The sequence below is a fragment of the Lynx rufus genome, unplaced genomic scaffold (assembly GCF_022079265.1).
Source record: "Lynx rufus isolate CCGP_SWC_20201006 ecotype Redwood Valley unplaced genomic scaffold, mLynRuf1.p SCAF_14, whole genome shotgun sequence".
Taxonomy (NCBI): Eukaryota; Metazoa; Chordata; class Mammalia; order Carnivora; family Felidae; genus Lynx; species Lynx rufus.
Window position 1 is genome coordinate 65,700,880 of NW_025814828.1, and position 24,970 is coordinate 65,725,849.

Here is a 24,970-nt window from a genome sequence, read left to right on the forward strand (position 1 = left end):
AGAGGAGGAAGAGAGAGGGAAAGGTGCTGAAGGGGTACTTGAAGAAATAATAGCTGAGAACTTCCCTGAACTGGGGAAGGAAAAAGGCATTGAAATCCAAGAGGCACAGAGAACTCCCTTCAGACGTAACTTGAATCGATCTTCTGCACGACATATCATAGTGAAACTGGCAAAATACAAGGATAAAGAGAAAATTCTGAAAGCAGCAAGGGGTAAACGTGCCCTCACATATAAAGGGAGACCTATAAGACTCGTGACTGATCTCTCTTTTGAAACTTGGCAGGCCAGAAAGAATTGGCACGAGATTTTCAGTGTGCTAGACAGAAAAAATATGCAGCCGAGAATCCTTTATCCAGCAAGTCTGTCATTTAGAATAGAAGGAGAGATAAAGGTCTTCCCAAACAAACAAAAACTGAAGGAATTTGTCACCACTAAACCAGCCCTACAAGAGATCCTAAGGGGGACCCTGTGAGACAAAGTACCAGAGACATCACTACAAGCATAAAACATACAGACATCACAATGACTCTAAACCCGTATCTTTCTATAATAACACTGAATGTAAATGGATTAAATGCGCCAACCAAAAGACATAGGGTATCAGAATGGATAAAAAAACAAGACCCATCTATTTGCTGTCTACAAGAGACTCATTTTAGACCTGAGGACACCTTTAGATTCAGAGTGAGGGGATGGAGAACTATTTATCATGCTACTGGAAGCCAAAAGAAAGCTGGAGTAGCCATACTTATATCAGAAAACTAGACTTTAAATTAAAGGCTGTAACAAGAGATGAACAAGGACATTATATAATAGTTACAGGGTCTATCCATCAGGAAGAGCTAACAATTATAAATGTCTATGCACCGAATACCGGAGCCCCCAAATATATAAAACAATTACTCATAAACAGAAGCAACCTTATTGATAAGAATGTGGTAATTGCTGGGGACTTTAACACCCCACTTACAGAAATGGATAGATCATCTAGACACACGGTCAATAAAGAAACAAGGGCCCTGAATGAGACATTGGATCAGATGGACTTGACAGATATATTTAGAACTCTGCATCCCAAAGCAACAGAATATACTTTCTTCTCGAGTGCACATGGAACATTCTCCAAGATAGATCATATACTGGGTCACAAAACAGCCCTTCATAAGTTTACAAGAATTGAAATTATACCATGCATACTTTCAGACCACAATGCTATGAAGCTTGAAATCAACCACAGGAAAAAGTCTGGAAAACCTCCAAAAGCATGGAGGTTAAAGAACACCCTACTCACGAATGAGTGGGTCAACCAGGCAATTAGAGAAGAAATCAAAAAATATATGGAAACAAACGAAAATGAAAATACAACAATCCAAACGCTTTGGGACGCAGCGAAGGCAGTCCTGAGAGGAAAATACATTGCAATCCAGGCCTATCTCAAGAAACAAGAAAAATCCCAAATACAAAATCTAACAGCACACCTAAAGGAAATAGAAGCAGAACAGCAAAGGCAGCCTAAACCCTGCAGAAGAAGAGAAATAATAAAGATCAGAGCAGAAATAAACAATATAGAATCTAAAAAAACTGTAGAGCAGATCAACGAAACCAAGAGTTGGTTTTTTGAAAAAATAAACAAAATTGACAAACCTCTAGCCAGGCTTCTCAAAAAGAAAAGGGAGATGACCCAAATAGATAAACTCATGAATGAAAATGGAATTATTACAACCAATCCCTCAGAGATACAAACAATTATCAGGGAATACTATGAAAAATTATATGCCAACAAATTGGACAACCTGGAAGAAATGGACAAATTCCTGAACACCCACACTCTTCCAAAACTCAATCAGGAGGAAATAGAAAGCTTGAACAGACCCATAACCAGCGAAGAAATTGAATCGGTTATCAAAAATCTCCCAACAAATAAGAGTCCAGGACCAGATGGCTTCCCAGGGGAGTTCTACCAGACGTTTAAAGCAGAGATAATACCTATCCTTCTCAAGCTATTCCAAGAAATAGAAAGGGAAGGAAAACTTCCAGACTCATTCTATGAAGCCAGTATTCCTTTGATTCCTAAACCAGACAGAGACCCAGTAAAAAAAGAGAACTACAGGCCAATATCCCTGATGAATATGGATGCCAAAATTCTCAATAAGATACTAGCAAATCGAATTCAACAGCATATAAAAAGCATTGTTCACCATGATCAAGTGGGATTCATTCCTGGGATGCAGGGCTGGTTCAACATTCGCAAATCAATCAACGTGATACATCACATTAACAAAAAAAAAGAGAAGAACCATATGATCCTGTCAATCGATGCAGAAAAGGCCTTTGACAAAATCCAGCACCCTTTCTTAATAAAAACCCTGGAGAAAGTCGGGATAGAAGGAACATACTTAAAGATCATAAAAGCCATTTATGAAAAGCCCACAGCTAACATCATCCTCAACGGGGAAAAACTGAGAGCTTTTTCCCTGAGATCAGGAACACGACAGGGATGCCCACTCTCACCGTTGTTGTTTAACATAGTGCTGGAAGTTCTAGCATCAGCAATCAGACAACAAAAGGAAATCAAAGGCATCAAAATTGGCAAAGATGAAGTCAAGCTTCCGCTTTTTGCAGATGACATGATATTATCCATGGAAAATCCGATAGACTCCACCAAAAGTCTGCTAGAACTGATACATGAATTCAGCAAAGTTGCAGGATACAAAATCAATGTACAGAAATCAGTTGCATTCTTATACACTAACAACGAAGCAACAGAAAGACAAATAAAGAAACTGATCCCATTCACAATTGCACCAAGAAGCATAAAATACCTAGGAATAAATCTAACCAAAGATGTAAAGGATCTGTATGCTGAAAACTATAGAAAGCTTATGAAGGTAATTGAAGAAGATTTAAAGAAATGGAAAGACATTCCCTGCTCATGGATTGGAAAAATAAATATTGTCAAAATGTCAATACTACCCAAAGCTATCTACACATTCAATGCAATCCCAATCAAAATTGCACCAGCATTCTTCTTGAAACTAGAACAAGCAATCCTAAAGTTCATATGGAACCACAAAAGGCCCCGAATAGCCAAAGGAATTTTGAAGAAGAAGACCAAAGCAGGAGGCATCACAATCCCAGACTTTAGCCTCTACTACAAAGCTGTCATCATCAAGACAGCATGGTATTGGCACAAAAACAGACACACAGACCAATGGAATAGAATAGAAACCCCAGAACTAGACCCACAAACATATGGCCAACTCATCTTTGACAAAGCAGGAAAGAACATCCAATGGAAAAAAGACAGCCTCTTTAACAAATGGTGCTGGGAGAACTGGACAGCAACATGCAGAAGGTTGAAACTAGACCACTTTCTCACACCATTTACAAAAATAAACTCAAAATGGATAAAGGACCTAAATGTGAGACAGGAAACCATCAGAACCTTAGAGGAGAAAGCAGGAAAAGACCTCTCTGACCTCAGACGTAGCAATCTCTTACTCGACACATCCCCAAAGGCAAGGGAATTAAAAGCAAAAGTGAATTACTGGGACCTTATGAAGATAAAAAGCTTCTGCACAGCAAAGGAAACAACCAACAAAACTAAAAGGCAACCAACGGAATGGGAAAAGATATTTGCAAATGACATATCGGACAAAGGTCTAGTATCTAAAATCTATAAAGAGCTCACCAAACTCCACACCCGAAAAACAAATAACCCAGTGAAGAAATGGGCAGAAAACATGAATAGACACTTCTCTAAAGAAGACATCCAGATGGCCAACAGGCACATGAAAAGATGTTCAGCGTCACTCCTTATCAGGGAAATACAAATCAAAACCACACTCAGGTATCACATCACGCCAGAGTGGCCAAAATGAACAAATCAGGAGACTATAGATGCTGGAGAGGATGTGGAGAAACGGGAACCCTCTTGCACTGTTGGTGGGAATGCAAATTGGTGCAGCCGCTCTGGAAAGCAGTGTGGAGGTTCCTCAGAAAATTAAAAATAGACCTACCCTATGACCCAGCAATAGCACTGCTAGGAATCTACCCAAGGGATACAGGAGTACTGATGCATTGGGGCACTTGTACCCCAATGTTCATAGCAGCACTCTCAACAATAGCCAAATTATGGAAAGAGCCTAAATGTCCATCAACTGATGAATGGATAAAGAAATTGTGGTTTATATACACAATGGAATACTACGTGGCAATGAGAAAAAATGAAATATGGCCTTTTGTAGCAACGTGGATGGAACTGGAGAGTGTGATGCTAAGTGAAATAAGCCATACAGAGAAAGACAGATACCATATGGTTTCACTCTTATGTGGATCCTGAGAAACTTAACAGGAACCCATGGGGGAGGGGAAGGAAAAAAAAAAAAAAGGACGTTAGAGTGGGAGAGAGCCAAAGCATAAGAGACTGTTAAAAACTGAGAACAAACTGAGGGTTGATGGGGGGTGGGAGGGAGGGGCGGGTGGGTGATGGGTATTGAGGAGGGCACCTTTTGGGATGAGCACTGGGTGTTGTATGGAAACCAATTTGTCAATAAACTTCATATAAAAAAAAATAACTTCAAGAAGTAATGCACATCTGGTCAAAACAACTGCCTATCTTCTGTGTTAAAACACATAAACGTTCAGGGTGATAATGAGTGAAATACATAAGCAATACTAATTACCAGCAAGTTCCCGTTATTAAATCCTCAGCCCCTCCCATCACCCTCCTAACCGCATGCACTCCCAGCACTCACTTCTGAGACCGTTGGAGGTTCATCCCAGACTGTGTGGTGAAAGACTGAACCATTCCCTGCTGCTTCTGGGAAAAGGTGTTCGAGTAGCTGCAGGAGGGAGTGGGAACTGGGATAGAGAATGTGCTCATGGTATTCTTAGGGCTGATGATATTCACAAGCAGAGTATCATTCATGATGCATAGACTGGAGGAAAAATGGGACCTTAGACAACTGTACAGATTGACAAACTGACATCGCAACAATGATCTTGCTCCCACTGCCACTTAGCCATCAGATTCTTTCCATATCCCTGCTGTATCTCCCATCCATGTTTCTTATATAGTACCTCTACTTCTTCACCCCTCACAGAGCCAATATTTGGCAAGATACTTGAAACAATATGAAGACATTAAACCATTTGACCCTAAACCACGGGCAAGTTTACATCAATACTTACCAGGCACATATGACAAAGAGTTGACAGTCTAATCTCAATTTCCAGAGTAAGAAAGTGTGTCACAAAAAGATAATGTGTGATTTGGCAAAGGTCACAAAAATAGTGAGTGTTGGGAACAGGAAAAAAAATCTGATTACAGAACTCACACTCTTAATCACTAGGAGAGATGATTCCTGGGATGAACCTATTGCCTTTTCACAAAATTCAGAATATGCCAAAGATTGTAACACCTGATTTCCACAGAACTGAACTCATACTGAACTGGGTGATCCACCCACAACAAAGCATTCACCTGTAATTGTTGACAGGGTTAGCAATGAAGGTCCGGGTGAAGGCACGAACAGAATCCTGAGACATTCCTTCCACTTCAACAACAAAAGCAAATAACACCACCCCTTAGCATTCCACATGCTTTACACACTCACACAGCATTCCCAGTCATGGTCTGACTTGATATTCATTCGTGCTGGAGGGGACAATTTTTCTCTGGGAGTCAGAGTGTTCTGAATGGGGAAGGCAATCTGTTCCCCATGACAGGGATCCGACTATGTGCTGGGACCAATGAATACCCCTCAAAACTTACAGGTTCAGAGCCCAAGTTCACAGAGTAAGGATCTAGGGTGAGAGCTATCAAATTCCACAGACTGTGTCCCTAATGCCCAAGCTGTGTGGGGTAGACAGGCATATACCTGGTTCAGACCAGGGTGGTTTGAGGACAGAGTGAGGACAGGAGAACACAACAGGAATCAGGGAAGCTGGGAGAGTTCTGAGAGGGAGCCCAACCACCAGGGAAGGGGCAGTGGGGCAGCTGAGGAGGAGGTTCTACACACACTCACCTTCCTTGAACACTCCATTGACAGAGAAGCAGAGCATCAAGTCCTAAAAGGGAAGAGCCCAGGTGCTAAGTCACCTACACTTCCTACCCACCTGTGGCTTTCTGAGGGCTACCCTTGGGAGGAAGCAGGTGCTCACCATCTGGAACCATATGTCCACCACAAAGGAGCTGAGGTCATGCTGAGTTTTGGGCAGCACACAGAGGGAGTGCACAATGTCATGTTTTGTATGCTTCAGCAGCTGAACACGCAGGTCTATGGGGGGGGGCGGAGAAGCAAGTGAAGATCAGGGGTTGCCACACCCTGGGTCCTATGATTAGCCCCTCACATCTCCTTCCCCTGCCCAATCTTCCCCTATCACACACGCACAGGGGTCCTGGACCTTCTTCATGTTCCTGCTTTCCTTGAGGTACTCGCACAAGCTGCTTCTAGGGAGAGAAAGAGGAACAGGGAGTGGTGGTCTGGCCAGTGTGCATGCTTCCTGAGCTACCCTGTGTCTGCTGGGAGCCACAAAGCCCATGAACAGAGTCTGAGCTGTGCCACTCACGGGGCTGGCTCCTTGGGGTTGAAGGGAATGGTCAGGGAGAAGCAGGCCTCATCGTGGTAAGCACTGAGGAGACCCTGACGGTCTCCAGAGTCATAGATCAAGTAGTACCTGTGGGGAAACAATGAGGACAGTCTCTATCTGGGGTCTGGACCTCAAATGAGACTTCAAGACACAGTCAGCAGTCCTGAGCTTGAGTGGCCTCACCATCCTAGCCCTCCACTTTCCCAGGTTCCCAGGAGTACTTACTGCTGCAGGAATTGCAGGACCAGACTCTTCAGTGCATCAGATCCAAAGAAGCTTCCCTGAAATCACAACAGCCCTCAGGACCACAGATGATATCCCTTCCTCACACACCACCCAAAACCTGGCTTGATCTGCCCTCCTCACCTTGCAGGTTGGTAACCTCTTGTGGGCTGCAATACCAACGCTGGTTGGTGAAGGTGACTCCTGGCCATCCTGGGGAAAGGAAGAGGAAGTGAGTGTTGCTGACCAGGAGTGGATTATGGACAATCAGGAAAGGGATGGGCCCAGGAGAGGGTGAGGCTCAGAGGTCAGATATGAAAGGGACATGGAGATTACATGGGCAAGGCTACATTTGGGATCACTGTCTTGGGGTGCTTGATGCCTGTGGAGAACGTGGCTGAAGGAGATCCGGAGCCCTTGTTGGGTTTCCACATAGATCTGCACATCCATGAGGTTTAAGGGTCACGAAAATTGTAACTTCTTCAAGACCTAAATGGCCTCTGGGCAGGTTTGGGGTGACATCAGTGCCAGTAGAGGACTCAATGATCAAAGAATACACCTACCAGGCATAATAACTTGGAAAACAGTTCCAGGATGGAGCTGCAGAAATCCAGATAAAACAGAAAAGTCAGTGAAAGTTTGCAGGTGTCCATCATGGGAGCAAGCACACTTACACCTGACACATGGCCAGTACGTCCCACCTACACTGCAGTGCCCCAGGCTTGCAGGGCCCTTGGCACCTCCCTTGTGGACTGACTTAGAGGAAAAGCACACACTCTCTCTCCCCATCCCTTCTCATTCCTTTCTTCTGCCTGACCCCCTCCTCCCTCCCTTTCCCCCTGGGTGGCTCCCACCTAGATCATCCTGACTCCCATCTCCAGATTCACCAGAAGCAACATTTGGATCCCAGGGTCCAGGGCTGCCTTCCCCTCCCTGCCTCCCTTCTTTCCTCTAGGCCCGCACTGAATACTCCAGAGAGAAGAGGGAATGGGGTGATAGCCCAGGGTTCTGGTACCTCACTAGGGGCCCAGCATTCTGCAGGACCATGACACCCCCAGGGATGGCCCAGAATGCTGGGGCACGGAGGTGAGTGAGGCATGACCCAGGAGACAGGGAGGGAGAGGAATGGGGATGAGGACAGAAGGAGTGAAGGAAGGAGGGGAGAGGTGAGAGAGACAGGGGAGTAGAGACAAAGGAGGAAGAGAAAGCAAAGGGAAAAGAAAGAAGCTTTACCATGGTGGTGGGGCCAAGGAGGAAGAGAAAAGAAGGGGGAAATGTCTCCCCAGCTGCAGCGCATTCCTTCATTTGCCCTGGCTGGCCCTGGCATCCAAGGTAGGAATGGAAAATATGCAGGTGTTGGGCTGGGGGCCCATTGGATGCTGGTTGAAACTTTGTCACCTGTGTGAGCTCAGTCTGAGCTGGGCATGGGGAATGGGGCAGCCACAGGGGCAGAAGACCTTCCCCAGAAGGAGTAGAGTATCAATCCCCAGGTCAACATGGGGCTGAAGGTCTGTGGTCCCCCCTCTTATGATCACCACCTTCCCTCCTGATGGCCCCAGTGCACCTGTGCCTGTCCCAGTCGGTTCCTTCCCTGAGGCATTATACCCGTTGCCAGGCTACCCAGGGCTCCACTGAAGGAACAGTCTGGATGATGTGACATGTGGGGGTGGGGTGGGAAGGGGGTGGTGCCTCTGAGAGGCCTGTCCTTCATCTCCTCAAGCTCCTCTCCTCTCTGCCTTCCATTCCTGCCTGAGGAAGCCCTCTGCTCCCTGGCAGTCTCCCACTTCTGGCCCCCTGACTCAGGGAACCCTGGTTTCTCTCAAGGAGGGCCCAGCTCCTGGCATTGGGTCAGAGGAACAGATGTCATGATGGCAGCCCCCCAGGACCTCAGCCCTCAGCGTGGGCAGGAAAGCCACCATGGCTGCCTGGAATTGACGGGAGGAGGGGGGATACATCTGGTTCAAGGAAAGGAGGGTCCCTCTCAGAACAAGGGAAGGAATCCCTGTCTCAGCAGGGAGGCAGGACTGCCTGTCTCAGCATGAGGCCCTGGCCTGGATGGAGGACCCTTGTGAGTCCAGGTCACAGCATGTGGCGCACAGCAGTCACTCTGGTCCTAGTGAGGAAGGGGGGCCCTGATTCATGGATCACACTTTGGGGAGGGCATGCTAGAGAAGGCTGGGTGTAGATAGCCAGCAAACAGACCTCAGACCAAACAGGTGAGAGGATCAGAGGAAGGAACGGAGACCCCTAAGCACAGGCGACGGACAGAGAGAGAAGAGCATAGGGCCTCTGTTCCTCGCAGAGGAACAGGGATGCTGTCCCCTCCAAGCAGGCACCGTCAGGCATAGTTCAGAGTCCCACAGGGTGACGGAGAGTATAACTGACCTTATGTTGGTTGACTTATCGGGAAAGGTGGTGCACAGGGGACTTCTGTTTGCACTCATGTCTTCTCGCTGCAGTCTTTTGCCCTTGTCCAACTCCCCTGCAGACTTCAGGGGAGTAATTATTGGAAGGAAACGCAAGAATCAGAGAAAGATGTCCAGGATGACCCTGCACCCCCGGCCCTTTCTTTTTCCAACAAATCCACTTCCCTGACTCTCGCCACCACCCCATGAGCACTCTCACCTTCTTTTTAAAGAAAGATCTGGGTACCACACCTTACCTCACTGTTGGAGAGGTTCAAGTCCTCGATGCTGGAGGCATTCTGCATACTGTTGGATAGGCCATCCATCTGGTAGGGTTTCTTGTCGCTCAGGTTCGAGGGCAAAAGCTATGATGAGGAAAGTGTTAGAGTGAGGACCCCAACAGGGGTTATCTGAGACCAATCTGCCTCTTCTACCTAATCTCCCACCTTTGCCATCAATCCCAGCACTGGGCCTGAGTTCTCACCTTGAACATGTTCTTTTCATGAGTCTGCCGGGAGGCAGCCATGCTGTTTCTAGGATTTGGTACCATTTCAATATCTCGGGTGACCATGTCTCCGAGAAGCCGAGGGGAGGGAATCACAAGGCTGAGACAGACCCGGCTGGTTACAGCTTCAGGTTAACCTCCCCACATTACCATCCCCAAGTCTCCTTTCCAGACAGGCTTCTCTGATCTTACCTGCCCTAGAACTACTTCTGTAGACATACCAGGGGCAAAGCGGACTCTCTGGATGTTAAGAGATTGTTAGGAGACTACATATCTTTTGTTTGTGGTCAACTGCAGAGTTAGAGATGGGGTCAGTGGCTCTGAGTCTGAGGTAGAGACGGGGGATGGAGGCAATAGGTGTGGGAAGAAGATATGGGTCTGGATATAGATTCACAGCTGGTCTCGGGTCTGCATTACCTTTATCTGATCCACATTTTCTGGCTTCAGCTCCTTCTGCACAGACTGGGGTGCATCAGAGGGGTGGACAAAGATAGATATCTGTAGGGAACCCAAGAGGGGCTGAGTAAGCACCAGGAAATCTGATCCTTGGGATCAAGCAAGACCTTGCCCCTGTCCTGCCATCTTGCCCCTAACTAGCCCTGGCCATGCCCTTGACACACACCATTTCATTATTCTCATTCCAGATCTTGCCGTTGACACTCTTCAATGCGAAGGCAATGCCGGCATTCTCAACAAAGAACTGGGCCTGCATTTTCTCATAGTGAAACTGTAGGGTGAATGGCAAAAGAAACAATATGAGACCCAAGCCACTGCTCATTTGCCCTGTTTCTTCTCATCTGCCTCACTGTCTTCTCTTACTTCCACTGGGGTGAAGGGGACACTGCATTGCTTCTGAATCAGATTCAGCAGCCACTTCTCATCATATCTGATGCCAAATGGAATCTAAGAGTAAGAAATGGGAGAAGAAATGGGAGAAGAGATTGACACAATGGAACCCAAAGTTAAGATAAAACTCAAGCATGTCTTCCTTTCACACCTTTTGTGTGTGTGGGGGGGGAGGGTTCTTCAAAATAATTTCTTATGATAGGACAATATCCATTATTGTGAACTTTTGTACCAGTCATGGATTTCCTAAATAACCTTTCTTTCCATTCAAACACTTTCTTCAGATAATCAACTTAAGATGTTTAACATGAACTTCCTTATATAAAGTTCCAAGTGATCCTTGCTCAAGGAAGGGTGCCTTAGCCTGTCTGTCCAACAGAGACCCCGGAGACTCGACCCCCTCCCACACTCAGCTTGAGCTAAACTGAGACTTCCAGGGTGGAGCTGCTACTTCTCCTTGGCTGTAGTTTCCTTTGTTCTTAGACAACCTACCCAATTCTCCCTTTAGTCAATCTGTTCCCTTTACATTGCTTCTCTGAGTCTGCCCTTACCTGATCTAAGATGCTAACTCTTAGTAATAAAAAGATGGATTACCCACTCCTCTCCCCCAGAAAGGTACCTAGCATCTCTATATGAGTCCAACATAATTCCCTCTGTTCACCTCCTTCTGCACATTGGGTTCATTTTGCCAGGACACTCACTGTGATCTTGAACCAGCTCCTGGAGGTCTCATCCTGCTTCTCCCCCTCCATTCTTGTCTCTGGACGCTTTTGCTCTCCCTCCATGTTAGCTTGCGTTTGGTCTTGTATCTGAAAACTGCCTCTCCAATGACAGGATGGAATGGCATAGGGAGCACTGTGGGGAAGTGGAGAGAAGGAAGTAATCCACACATGCTTGGAAAGTCTTCTATTACACATTCGCCCCACTGTACAATAAAGTTTGCTCAACCATTAACCTGATTCCATCATCCTGCACTCTTCCAGGTTGAAGAAGAGAACGGCATATTCAGCTACAGGGCTATGTATTCCACTGGCTGGTACATTTCAGCTATGGTGACTGGTCACTTACTATCTTCCTCGGGTGCTCATGCGACTGTCATTTGTTGCTGGATCTCCATCTTGCTGCTGGTGGGATGAAGAATCAATGCCAGAACGGACATGCCCAGACCAATTGTTATGCCTCCGTCGGTAAATACCCGAGCATCTTGCTCTTCTTTGTAAGGAGTTACCTGTGTTATTATGCCCTGAAATTGAGAATAACACATCACTGGTTCCAATATCACAAAAGGTTCTGGGGAAACATCATGGCTAATGAAGAAATATCACTGACTTTATCGTCTAAAATGAAATGCAGCACAGTGCTAAAAAGTTTGAAAGACTTCCCTGGGGCTCCACTTCCCGGGAGATGAGAAGTGGGGAGCATGCACAGCCAAGAAGAAAAAAAAAAGCACAGAGGAAAGGGTTTGGGCCTAGGGTTTAACCTGTGATGTTAGCCCTTGCTCTGCCCTTTGCAGGCTAGGTGACCAGGGACAAGTTGCTTATCATCTCTAACTCACAATTCCCTTCTCTGCCCTAGGGGGATAACAAAATCCATGCTGGAAGTTTGGTGTTATGGTTCACAGGTCAAAGGTGAGTTCCCACCTGAAAAAGGAATTAGAGAAGTGAAAGTTACATCTGATGAAAATATCCAGAAAAACCTAGAGAGACATACTATGGAGAATACCAAAAGAGAGGGGGAGAGAATTAAAGGAGATGTCCCCAGAATGAAGGAGAGGGAAATGTGGAGAAGTGGCATTTGATGGGATCTCGCTTGAGAAGTTTCCCAAAGTAACAGGATAATCAAGTCAGTATAACAATACTAATAGGAGACAAAGTATGCTTTAAGAAAAAACATTCCTAGAGAAAAGATGTACATTTCACAGTGATGTTAATGTAGCACAAACTGAGAAAATTTGTGACTGGAGGAGTCAAACTAAAAGAAATATTAAAGGTTCTCCTTCAGGCAGAAGAAATAGGATCCCAGATGGAGGCACACAGTTGCAGGAAAGAAAGACTAATGGCATTTGTGAATATGTAGGCAAGTCTAAATGAGTATTGACTATATGGCACCATGACACTAATTTCTTCTAGGGGTTTAAATATACATAGAATTAAAATTCATGGCAATACATCGGGAGGGGGTGAGAGGAATCAAAGTGTCCCAAAGTTCCTTCATTGTCTGAAGAGCTTTGAAGAAGTAATTCACATCACACTGTGAAAAGGAAAACAAAAATTACATTATAGTCAGAAAGGTAAACACTAAAAGAATGGCTAAGGATGTTTAATTGTCTGGCCAAATGAGGTAACAATCTAATACTAAAAACAAACAAGCAAACAAACAAACAAACAAAAAAACAGTATTAAGTCATTCCAAAGAAAGGAGAGGAAAAGGGCAGGCAAACCATAAGATACTCTTAAATACTGATGGCGGGTGGGGGAGAGGGGAAAGTGGGTGATGGGCACTGAGGAGGGCACCTGTTGGGATGAACACTGGGTGTTGTATGGAAACCAACTTGACAACAAATTATATAAAAAATTAAAATAAATTAAATAAAATATTGACATAAAAATACATGTGCAGTCAATATGGCATACAGAAACCAAGTTATATATATATATATATATATATATATATATATATATATATATATATTTACATTAAAAGTTTCAGACTGGAGGGGCGCCTGGGTGGCTTGGTCGGTTAAGCGTCCGACTTTGGCTCAGGTCATGATCTCACGATCCGTGAGTTCGAGCCCCGCATCGGGCTCTGTGCTGACAGCTCAGAGCCTGGAGCCTGTTTCAGATTCTGTGTCTCCCTCTCTCTCTGCCCCTCTCCTGTTCATGCTCTGTCTCTCTCTTGTCTCAGAAATAAAATAAAAAAACGTTAAAAAATTTAAAAAAAAGTTTCAGACTGGATATTCCAAACAGAAACACAGATATTATGAGACTGGAAGGAAAACATTCCATCAAATGCTCCTTAAAAGAAACATCTGCAAAATTTAATGATCTAGAAAATTTGGAAAAAAAAAACACTTGGCAAAATGTATAGCATTTACTTACTGACCTCCCAAAAGCTGGTGTAACCATATTACTAAAAAGAAAGGTATTTTTTTCAAGAAAAAAAATTACTAGATTAAAGAGGAGGTTTCATTATAATAAAAGGTTCAATGCAATAAGAAGCCATCAATACAAAATCCTAAATTTGTGTGCGTGTCTTAACACAGAGTAAAAATGTGCAGAGCAAACAGTGACAGTAAAAATATAAATGGATAAATTCACGATTACAGCAGGAATATTAACACACCTCCTTGAGTAACATATAAAATGGCAGACATACAAAGCATAAGAGACTCTTAAAAACTGAGTACAGAGGGTTGATGGGGGGTGGGAGGGAGGGGAGGGTGGGTGATTGGTATTGAGGAGGGCACCTTTTGGGATGAGCACTGGGTGTTGTATGGAAACCAATTTGACAATAAATTTCATATATTGAAAAAAATAATAAAAATAAAAAAATAAAATGGCAGACATAAATTCCACTAGGTGGAGAATATTTTAAAATCAGAATAAAGCAAATTAATAAATGTACTTAATTGACATAGAACAGTGCACATAACCATTACACGTGGAACATTCCAGAATAAGTCATGTGCTGGGCTATAAAGCAAGCCTCAAGAAACTTCTATGGAGGTAATACAATCTACCCTGAATAGACGATGTAAGAGTTAAGGGTAATAGTGTGTTCTCTGCCACTCCTTCACCTGTAGTAGGCATCCAAAGAATATTCATTTACAGCAACCCCCCACTCCCTTGCCTCGCACGTGGCCAACCTAGGAGCCCCTCCCCACTCTCCAAACTGTGGACTCTCCAAACCGTGAGGACCACATAAAATCAGATCTATCCCTTCAATCAGTGAAAAAAAATCCACCTGAGCCATAACCACTTCCATAGGAGGGGAGTTTTTCCATGTGGAACCGGGATGGGAATGTCAGGGCACACCTGGCACATTTCCTCAAGAGATTAGAGAAGAGTGAGCCTGGGCCCTCATCACCCCTTCTCTAAAAGGGGGTTGGCTGGGTGTCCTGTGGGGTGGGGTGGGGGAAGGGACCCAGCAACCCTTGTAACTTCTGGGGATCTGAGACCAAGTCCTCATGCTGGCCAACTCACCCATGGTGTGGCCTGAAGGCAGTGACCTGTCACCAATGTCCTCACAGGCTGCTTATGAAGAGAACCTGTGGAATCTGCAGCTGGAGGTTTAGAGAAGATCAAGGAAAGCTGCTGAGGACGAAGAGAGCAGGCCCCAAATGACTTTGTCAGCCTCACACAAACAAGATGGAGTCCTTACAGGAAGTCCCCTCCTCAAAGCCATGGAGAAGAGAGCCCCGGGCACCAGAGGTGATTACTGTGATTACTGCCCCCTGAGTTTGCTATCAGCCTATCAGGGAACTGTTTCTAACTGAACCAGCCCTGCAGAAAAGGCCAACTAGAGTCAGGGGGCGTGGGACCCAGGCACTTGCAGCTACAAACACAGGGAACTCTGTATGCCAGCCTCTGTATTCACTTATAATACATCCTGTTCCCTCATTCTGCAAACCCAGAGAACTCTGAGTGCCAGCTGTAGGCCAGCCTCTGTACTTGCTACATTGCATCTTATCTCTCATGTGGTCCTCACAACGGGACTCTGAGATCACAGTCACAGGCTTTGCAAGGTTACTGAGACTTAATGAGGTGTTGGAGTTTTCCTGGAGTCATTCAGATGCTACCTGGAGAAACAGAGACTGCAACTGAGCTCCATGGAATGGGGGTGACATGTAAATGCATAGGTAGCCTAACTAAATTCTTGCTGCAATATGTGGGATTTGCTAAAGTTGGAGCAAGGTAACAGAATGTTTTGAAACTAATCACATGGCTGGCATTATCTCCCGTGCATCCCAGAGAGATAATAACAAACAAGCAAACAAACCACCGATCCCCCATCCCCCCAAAACAACAGCAAAAACCAACACACACACACACACACACACACACACACACACACACACCAGATCTGGAAACTATAAAGGAAAAAAAAACAACAACAGAGTTTCGTGGGTCACTGTAATGAGAGTAGAATGAAATATAGTCAGTGTAGGTAGATGCCCCTTTAGTGGTCAGAGTGAGAATTGTAGCTCTGAATGTCTCAGACCAGAGGGCTTTGCAAGGGGGAAGGAAGGAAGGAGGCACCTGGGCTCCAGTATATCAGCCAGGAATTTCTGGAATTTCTACTTCTTTCTGGAATTTTCTACTCTGTGCCCACAATCCCTTCCTAGATCTCCATGCCCTGAGAGAGAAACTTCAGTCCCTGAGAGAGGTGAGGAAAAATCTCCACATATGAGAGTGTGAACACTTGGGTTTAGGGAAGTGTAAGACAGAAACACACATACATACACAGATAAACTGTCAAGTCAAAGGGTGAAGTTTGTTATTTGCTTATTAAACACTATCATGTGAACATTTTCATAACGTGGTAAATATATATGAACTTTTCTTGTGAATTGGTTATTATATATTTTCAAGTGTTTCTCTCAACAAATTTGCCTAATCACAAAATGTTAAACATTAAAAATGTATACATAGAAAATGGAAATCATTCTGCACCTTCCATCTATATATGATCCCCGCGCCCCAAATAACTGATATCCAAGATGGCTTATGTAAATAGTTTGCTACACATTATCCAGATGTGTTTCTCTTTAAGTAATGTGTATACCTACCTTAAAATATCTGTGTAGTTATGTGGTTATAGATACACACTTTTTAAAATTTGCCAACACGTAAATAATGTTCTGCAAATTGATTTTTTCACTTACTTACTATACCATCTCCAGATTGCCATTTCTTCAGTTAATGTGGTGTGGCATCTTTCCAGATGTCTGGAGAAACATTTTGCTTTTTACATAAATTATTTGTTGTCATTTGTCCCTTTCTCCACCAATAGACAAAAGCCCTTTATTTTCTTCCCTGGTAGCACAAATTCTGCAATATTGTTGGCAAATATTTACCCCATCTTTTCAAACTTTTAATTTTTTTCTTTCGATAGTGCAGAAATTGCTTTAATTTTCATGGGGTTTCTTCACTTAAAAATAATACAGCTATGACAGAAAACAAAACAAGAAATACTTAAGGTTACATCGAATAATAGTCTAGTGGGAATTCTTGATCCAAAGCCTTGAAGGCTTCAGGGCACAGTGGAATAAAGCTTCAGACCGACTTCTACGTCTGCAAATAATGGGGATAATAACTGAGTACTTGTTAGGTTGTAGGAGATACCATGTGAAGTGCCTCTGGCTTAAAATAATTCTGTAAATGATCATTTCCTTCCCTTGGTGGAGGTTACTTTTCCTCTGCTTCTGGTTGGGCCACACACACCACCCCTAGGACAGTGCTATCCATGTGGCCACGCCTATCCAGGCCTCTAGGCCTGAGGAATGGGATTTCATCTCCACCATCATCTTCAAGGCAAAGACATTGGGGAGAGGGTTGTTCCAGTACCCTGTTGGGTACCATAACATGAACACCTGGGAAATTCAAAACCAACTATGTGACCCAAGGAAAGCTTTTAACTCTGTTACAAAATTAATTGGACAAATTAAAGGGATGTTAAAGAAAAAAACAAACAAACAAACAACTCTTCTATCCCAAATAAGAATGTCACGTATAAAGAGATGCATATTACTGGGAAAATACATGGAATATGTTTTAAAGGCAAATGTTTAATATTCTGTTATATAATAAATCTGATCAGTAAAAGAGTGTTATTAAAGTCTATTGAAATAATTCATGGCCAACAGGCACATGAAAAGATGTTCAGCGTCGCTCCTTATCAGGGAAATACAAATCAAAACCACACTCAGGTATCACCTCATGCCAGTCAGAGTGGCCAAAATGAACAAATCAGGAGACTATAGATGCTGGAGAGGATGCGGAGAAACGGGAACCCTCTTGCACTGTTGGTGGGAATGCAAATTGGTGCAGCCGCTCTGGAAAGCAGTGTGGAGGTTCCTCAGAAAATTAAAAATAGACCTACCCTATGACCCAGCAATAGCACTGCTAGGAATTTACCCAAGGGATACAGGAGTACTGATGCATAGGGGCACTTGTACCCCAATGTTCATAGCAGCACTCTCAACAATAGCCAAATTATGGAAAGAGCCTAAATGTCCATCAACTGATGAATGGATAAAGAAAGTGTGGTTTATATACACAATGGAATACTACGTGGCAATGAGAAAAAATGAAATATGGCCTTTTGTAGCAACGTGGATGGAACTGGAGAGCGTGATGCTAAGTGAAATAAGCCATACAGAGAAAGACAGATACCATATGGTTTCACTCTTATGTGGATCCTGAGAAACTTAACAGGAACCCATGGGGGAGGGGAAGGAAAAAAAAAAAAAGAGGTTAGAGTGGGAGAGAGCCAAAGCATAAGCGACTGTTAAAAACTGAGAACAAACTGAGGGTTGATGGGGGGTGGGAGGGAGGGGAGGGTGGGTGATGGGTATTGAGGAGGGCACCTTTTGGGATGAGCACTGGGTGTTGTATGGAAACCAATTTGTCAATAAATTTCATATATAAAAAAATAAAAAAAAATAAAGTCTATTGAAATAATTCAAATAAGAACTATACATTACAAACTTATAAGATTTAAACATGTGTAAAACAATTATATATGCATGTATGTTTGTGTGTACATATATTTCCATATATATATATATACATATTGTGAGCAAAATTTGGGAGAATATATATGTTCATGTAAATGTACTTGCATAGTACTATGCACAGGGAAGTATATCTGGGGAATATAAACTAAATTACCAAGGATATACATCTTGTTATGTAACAAGATAAAGAGAATATACAAAAAAAATTACTCAAATACACATTTCTGCACTGCATTTGATTTTGAAATAAGCACATTAACTTGAAATCCAAAAATAACTGATATAAGAACTTATGTCATTGTAGTATATAGCTGTTTGGAAAATTCATTACAAAAATCATATGTATGTATGTTGCCTACCTGTGTATATCTCTATCTATCTATCTATCTATCTATATTATTTTTTTCCCACATTATGTTTGTCTCTCAATCACACACACATATGGGTTTCCTGTCATAGTTGAGAGGGGAGAGCTGGAGAAAAGTTCTTGCTACTGGGTTTAATGTACATGGGCTCTGAGTCACCCTTAAGGCTTCATTTTCCACAGAATCTTCCAGAAGTTTCCCTCTGACCAGGACCTTCCTCCCTTTCCCCTTCCAAGGCTCTCTGCTAAGTGATGATCAACCTGCCTCTCTAGATATGTTCAGATGGTCAGATGGCACAGACTTCCAATTTCTGAATTTTCTCCAGTGAAAAATATTAAAAGTTATATTTTGTGTGGCGAGTGATGAAACAGTATGTAAAATGAAATCATGCTCCAACTGCTTTACCTAACCATCTTTTTCTTCTGCATGGTTTTGCAGAGAAAAATCATAGTACAATATCACACACCTCTTAGAGGGCTGGTGGATGTTATAGGTCTTAGGTGGGAGCAGAGAGGGCAGAGGGGGTTCAAGAACTTTCTAGAATTGTCTTGTTAAGTATTACAAAGTTTTGCTCAGCATGCCAAACTGCTGTGTAAAGGATTTCCACACTGGACCCCCCAAAGCGATGAACCAGGTTATAAGGTATTTCCTTCTTGCTCTATCTGGTTAGTCTCCACCCTCTCCTCTCCTGCTGGCTAATGCTTCCTTAGCCTCCAATCTCAGCTTAAGCATTCGCTTCCTGTGAGAAGTCTCAGACACACCCTTCTTGTTTGATTACCATTAGTCATGTAGTAACCCCATCACCTTTACCATCATGGGATACACCTTTCATGTGAAAGGGGACAAAAGACCGTGAGCTCAAACGTTCCCATGGGCTGTGGCTTCACACAGCGGACTGAAGATTCTGAAGTTTTTCCAAGTATTTTACCTTGAAGATTTGCCACAAGTTTGCCTCTTCTACTTTTGAGGGGAATGTCCAGGACACAAGTCAGTTCAGAAATTGAACTGTAGAGTTATCCCACAGACAACAACTAGGGCATGTACTTCAGAGAAGCTGTTGAGGCTGCAGACTGATGCTTCCTTCTCTAAAAGATCCAATAAGAGTACTGTAATGGCAATCTGTAATTTTGAGGAGGCATGGATTTGCATGACACAGAACAAATGAAACTTCCAGAGGTAGAACTGCCAAGTTAGAAAGTTGTTGTTCATGGTGGTGGTGATATATATTTATATCTATCTATATCTATCTATCTATCTATCTATCTATTTATATTTAATTGAAACATAATTAACATACAGCATTATATTAGATTCATGTTTATAATATAATGATTCAACAGTTCTGTACAGTACTCAGTGCTCATCACAATAAGTGAGGTCTTAATGCTCTTTATCTATTTCACCCATCCCTTCACCCACCTCCTCTCTGGTAACCACCAATTTTTTCTCTGTATTTATGAGTGTTTGTTTTGTTTGGTTTTGTTTTGTGGTCTGATTCTTTCTTTTTTCTTCTTCTTCATTCGTTTGTTTTGTTTCTTAAATTCCACATATGAGTGAAATACTATGTTATTTGTCTTTCTCTGACTGACTTATTTCACTTAACATTTACCCTCTCGGTCCATCCATATTGCTGCAAATGGCAACATATCATTATTTTTAACGGCTGAGTAATGTTCCATCACACACCTACACACACATAAACATGCATACACGTATATATAAGCCCCATATATGTCTACACCATATATATATGTATATATATACACACACACACGTATATGTATACATATACATATGTATACATGTATATGTATATGCATATGTATACATATATATGTGTGTGTGTATGTGTGTGTGTGTGTGTGTGTGTGTGCGTGTATATATATATATATATATATATAGGATCACATGGCAATTCCATTTTAAATTTTCTGAGGAAGCTCCATACTGTTTTCCACAGTGGCTACACCAATCTGCATTCCCACCAAAAGTGCACCTTTATCCTCCACATCCTTGCCAGCAAGTTTGGAAAGTTTTTAAAGAATTTGCTTTGTGGAATGCTCTGAAATATATTTCATAGTATTTAAATGAATTTCAGAAATCAGAAAAGGCATTAAAGAAGGAAGCAAAAATTTCCATTAACCCCTGGGGAGATGGCATCTTTCTTTATATTCTCATTAATGGTGTGTATAATATGACACTGGCTGATATTTTAATCTACATAATAACATTTAATCCCTTTGACATAACCACAAAGTCCACATGGTGATTCCTTCTTTACAGATGAGGAAACTGAGCCTCGGATTCCAGGCACAGCTGAGGCTGAAGCGTTTGTGTAACCTTCACTGCCCTGTGATTTCAATAAATCCTGGCAAAGACCCTATGAGGAAGAGAATCCTCACTCCTTGAATGGGGAAGCTGGGACTTGGGATCTCAACATCCCACACTGCCACATGTCATGCTTCTACTCATTGGATGAGCCCAGACTGGAAACCAGGTCTTCTGAAGCAAAAGCCTTTACTCTTCCTACTGCTTCACCTGGCCTTGCCTTAATTATTGGATGTAATTTTATAGGCTTTGTTTATGAACATAATGGAAATTCCCCCTCAGTTTAGACAGTGTGGAAAATGCATGAAAGGATGGAGGAGGACATGCAAATAATTAGTAACACCACAGAACACTCACAAACCTAGTAAACTTTTAAGGTTCCCTTTTGGATACCTGAAAACTATTCAAAAATCTAGCTTCAATTTACTGTGACTATTTGAGACAATTCTTTGTTTTTATTTCTGTTGTTTATCACCTGGATATCTATCACCCAGATGTTGCTTTTAACAGAGAAGGAAAGCTGTATATCATTTCTCAATGAAAACAAGTTAACAATTGTAAGAATGCCATTGTCAATCCCTGGAGGAAATATGTGTTTCTCAAAACGGATTTGTTTTCTCCCAATTAAAGAGATACCATATGGTTTCACTCTTATGTGGATCCTGAGAAACTTAACAGAAACCCATGGGGGAGGGGAAGGAAAAAAAAAAAAAGAGGTTAGAGTGGGAGAGAGCCAAAGCATAGGAGACTGTTAAAAACTGAGGACAAACTGAGGGTTGATGGGGGGTGGGAGTGAGGGGAGGGTGGGTGATGGGTATTGAGGAGGGCACCTTTTGGGATGAGCACTGGGTGTTGTATGGAAACCAATTTGACAATAAATTTCATATATTGAAAAAAAATAAATAAAAATTCATTAAAATACTCAAAAAAAGAAAAAAAAAGAGTTTCATTTTTAATAATTACAATTAAAATCTGCATTATGACATGTTTGCTAATATGTAACGCAAACTACGGAGTTTGATGTTAAAATGAAGATGCCTTCATACACATACATGGGTACTTTGTTTTTTTTTATTTTTTTATTTTTTTTTATTTTTATATATATGAAATTTATTGACAATTTGGTTTCCATACAACACCCAGTGCTCATCCCAAAAGGTGCCCTCCTCAATACCCATCAAACCATCAAAACCTTAGAGGAGAAAGCAGGAAAAGACCTCTCTGACCTCAGCCGTAGCAATCTCTTACTCGACACATCCCCAAAGGCAAGGGAATTAAAAGCAAAAGTGAATTACTGGGACCTTATGAAGATAAAAAGCTTCTGCACAGCAAAGGAAACAACCAACAAAACTAAAAGGCAACCAACGGAATGGGAAAAGATATTTGCAAATGACATATCGGACAAAGGGCTAGTATCTAAAATGCCTGGGTACTTTGAATGAAACCCTTGAACTTGACTAATTTGGCGGCACACCAAAATCCAGTTTAAGTACCATCCATTACTTTCTCAAAACAAATATGGCCAATACAAAGCAGTCCTTGACCTCCCATCGAGTCAATCCATTTTCAGTAGCTGGGAAAAGAAACTATTTGGCAGAAGGCACAAGCACAGCTGTTTGTTAAAACTGCAGAGGTGAAGGTCCATAGTGGAAGGGAAATTGACTTTCTACTGGTGAAAGTACCATGTACCCATTATACAGTATATGGAGCGCTAAAATCAACATGAGAAGAAAATGGTTGAAAACCTCAAACATGACAAGCTCTCCCCCTGTAGAAATCCTAGGAGGTATGTGTGATAATGCATTGCTGTGAGCATAGACAGCCACACCTCACTTACTCCAAACTGGGCCTCACCTTTCACTGGCTACCACAGTCTAGGATCTGCCTGTTGTCTCACTTCCTTGTGTGAAAATGCCTCCCCCCGCCCCCCGACAAATTTAGTCTTTTCTTCTGTGCTGGCCTCATCTTTAAGAGAGGGTAGAGCCAGATCTCACTGGTTATACACCTGTGCACAGGAGTGAGGCAGATCTAGATTTGAGCCCTGTTTCCATTACCTCTTAGCACAGTGGCACCCAAGTTTGCTCACTATGCACTCAAATGAAAAAATATGTATAATACAATATATATTAAATATTATATATTTGATTTATTATATAATATTTAATATATAGTGTATATATTTATTTATAATATATAAATATATTTAATTTAATTTATTATATAACATTTATTATATATATTATATTATATTATATTATAGAGAAGGAGTGCAAGAGAAAGAACCTTTGTATCTGTATAACTGGTGTGGTCATCCTCACTGGCTCCGTCTACACCTGGTTTTGTCCACACCAGAAATCTCTGTCTCTCTCATTGAGAATATAAGTCTCTCAATTTTTTCTTGCTGCCTACACAACCATTCTCCATCACGAAATCACCTGACACTTACAGCTGGGTTATATTGTTCTCATGTTGAACATCACCCATCAAAAAGAACACCAATATCAGACTAAGCCACTCTGTGACCATGATGAAATGAGATAAAAAAAAAATAAAAAACAAGATCACAGTGAATAAAGTAAAGTTGCAGGATGCACATTCCGCAATTAGTTGCACGTCTATACACTAACAGTGAACCATATGAAAAAGACATCAAGAAAACAATCCCATTTACCATAGCATCAAAAGCATTAAAGTACTTATGAATCAATTTAATCGAGAAAGTGAAATATCTATATGCCAAAAACTATAAGACATTGATGAGAGAAACTGAAGAAGACACAAATAAATGGAATGATACCCCACGTTCATGAATGGAAAGAATTAGTATTGTTAAAATATCCATACTACCCCCAAAATAGTCTATAGACTCAATGCAATCTCTATCAAGATACCAATGCCATTTTCCACACAAACAGAACAAAAAAGGCCTTAAGTTCATATGGAATCACAAAAGACCCAGAATAGCTAAAGCAATTTGAGAAAGAAGAACAAAGCTGGAGGCATCACACCTCCTGATTTGAAAGTGTATTACAAAGCCATCATAATCAAATGGTATGATATTGGCATAAAATATACACATGGACCAATGGAACAGAACAGAGAGCCCATAAATAAACCCGTGAATAAATGGTCAACTAATATCTCATAAGAAAGCCAAGAATATTCAATGGAGAAAGGATAGGCAGTTCAAGAAACGGTGCTGGGAAAACTGGACACTCACATACAAAAGAATGGAATTGGACCCCTATCTTATACCATTCACAAAATTCACTGAAAATGGATCAAAGATTTAAATATAAGTCCTGGGACCATAAAACTCCCAGAAGAAAATACAGGGGGAAAACTCCTTGACAATGTTCTTGGTAATGATTTTTTTTGCAAATGACACAAAGGCACAAAAGCAGCAAAAGGAAAAATCCACAAGTAGGGCCACATCAATCAACAATTAAAAGGCAACCTGTGGAGTGGGAGAAAATATTTGCAAACCATATATCTGATAAGGGGCTCTCATCCAAAATACATAAGGAACTTACACAACTCAATAACGTAAAAGTAATAACCTGATCAAAAAATGGGCAAAGGACCTGAATAGACATTATTCAAAAGATGATATATAAAGGGCCAACAGGTATATGAAAAGGTGCTCAACATCATTAACCATCAAGGAAATCAAATCAAAACCACAATAAGATATCATCTCACACCTGTCAGAATGGCTACAATCGAAAACAGGAGAAACAAAAAGTGTTGGCAAGGATGTGCAGAAAAGGGAACCCTCTTGCACTGTTGATAGGAATGCAAGCCGGCTCAGCCACTCTGGAAAAGAGTTAAAAAGTTAAAAATAGAACTGTCCTAAGATCCAGTAATAGCATCACAGGGTATCAACCCTAAAAATACCAAAACACGAATTTGAAGGGATACATGCACCCCTATGTTTATAGCAGCTTTATTTACAATAGCCAAATTA

At 42.2% G+C, this 24,970-nt stretch overlaps 1 protein-coding gene across 1 annotated transcript in view; it reads right to left on the reverse strand.

The window, feature by feature from the left end:
* Positions 1 to 4,753: 4,753 nt before the first annotated feature.
* Positions 4,754 to 24,970, reverse strand: part of NXF3 (nuclear RNA export factor 3) — a 37,521-nt gene continuing 17,304 nt past the window's right edge. Inside the window, 19 exon segments of the mRNA XM_047075808.1 lie at positions 4,754 to 4,940; positions 5,486 to 5,558; positions 6,030 to 6,072; positions 6,166 to 6,281; positions 6,396 to 6,454; positions 6,574 to 6,681; positions 6,820 to 6,875; positions 6,961 to 7,029; positions 7,380 to 7,416; positions 9,202 to 9,305; positions 9,706 to 9,794; positions 9,948 to 10,017; positions 10,144 to 10,224; positions 10,349 to 10,453; positions 10,546 to 10,629; positions 11,274 to 11,427; positions 11,641 to 11,815; positions 12,741 to 12,822; positions 14,775 to 14,885. Coding sequence (XP_046931764.1) covers positions 4,754 to 4,940; positions 5,486 to 5,558; positions 6,030 to 6,072; positions 6,166 to 6,281; positions 6,396 to 6,454; positions 6,574 to 6,681; positions 6,820 to 6,875; positions 6,961 to 7,029; positions 7,380 to 7,416; positions 9,202 to 9,305; positions 9,706 to 9,794; positions 9,948 to 10,017; positions 10,144 to 10,224; positions 10,349 to 10,453; positions 10,546 to 10,629; positions 11,274 to 11,427; positions 11,641 to 11,815; positions 12,741 to 12,822; positions 14,775 to 14,885 — 1,803 coding nt within the window.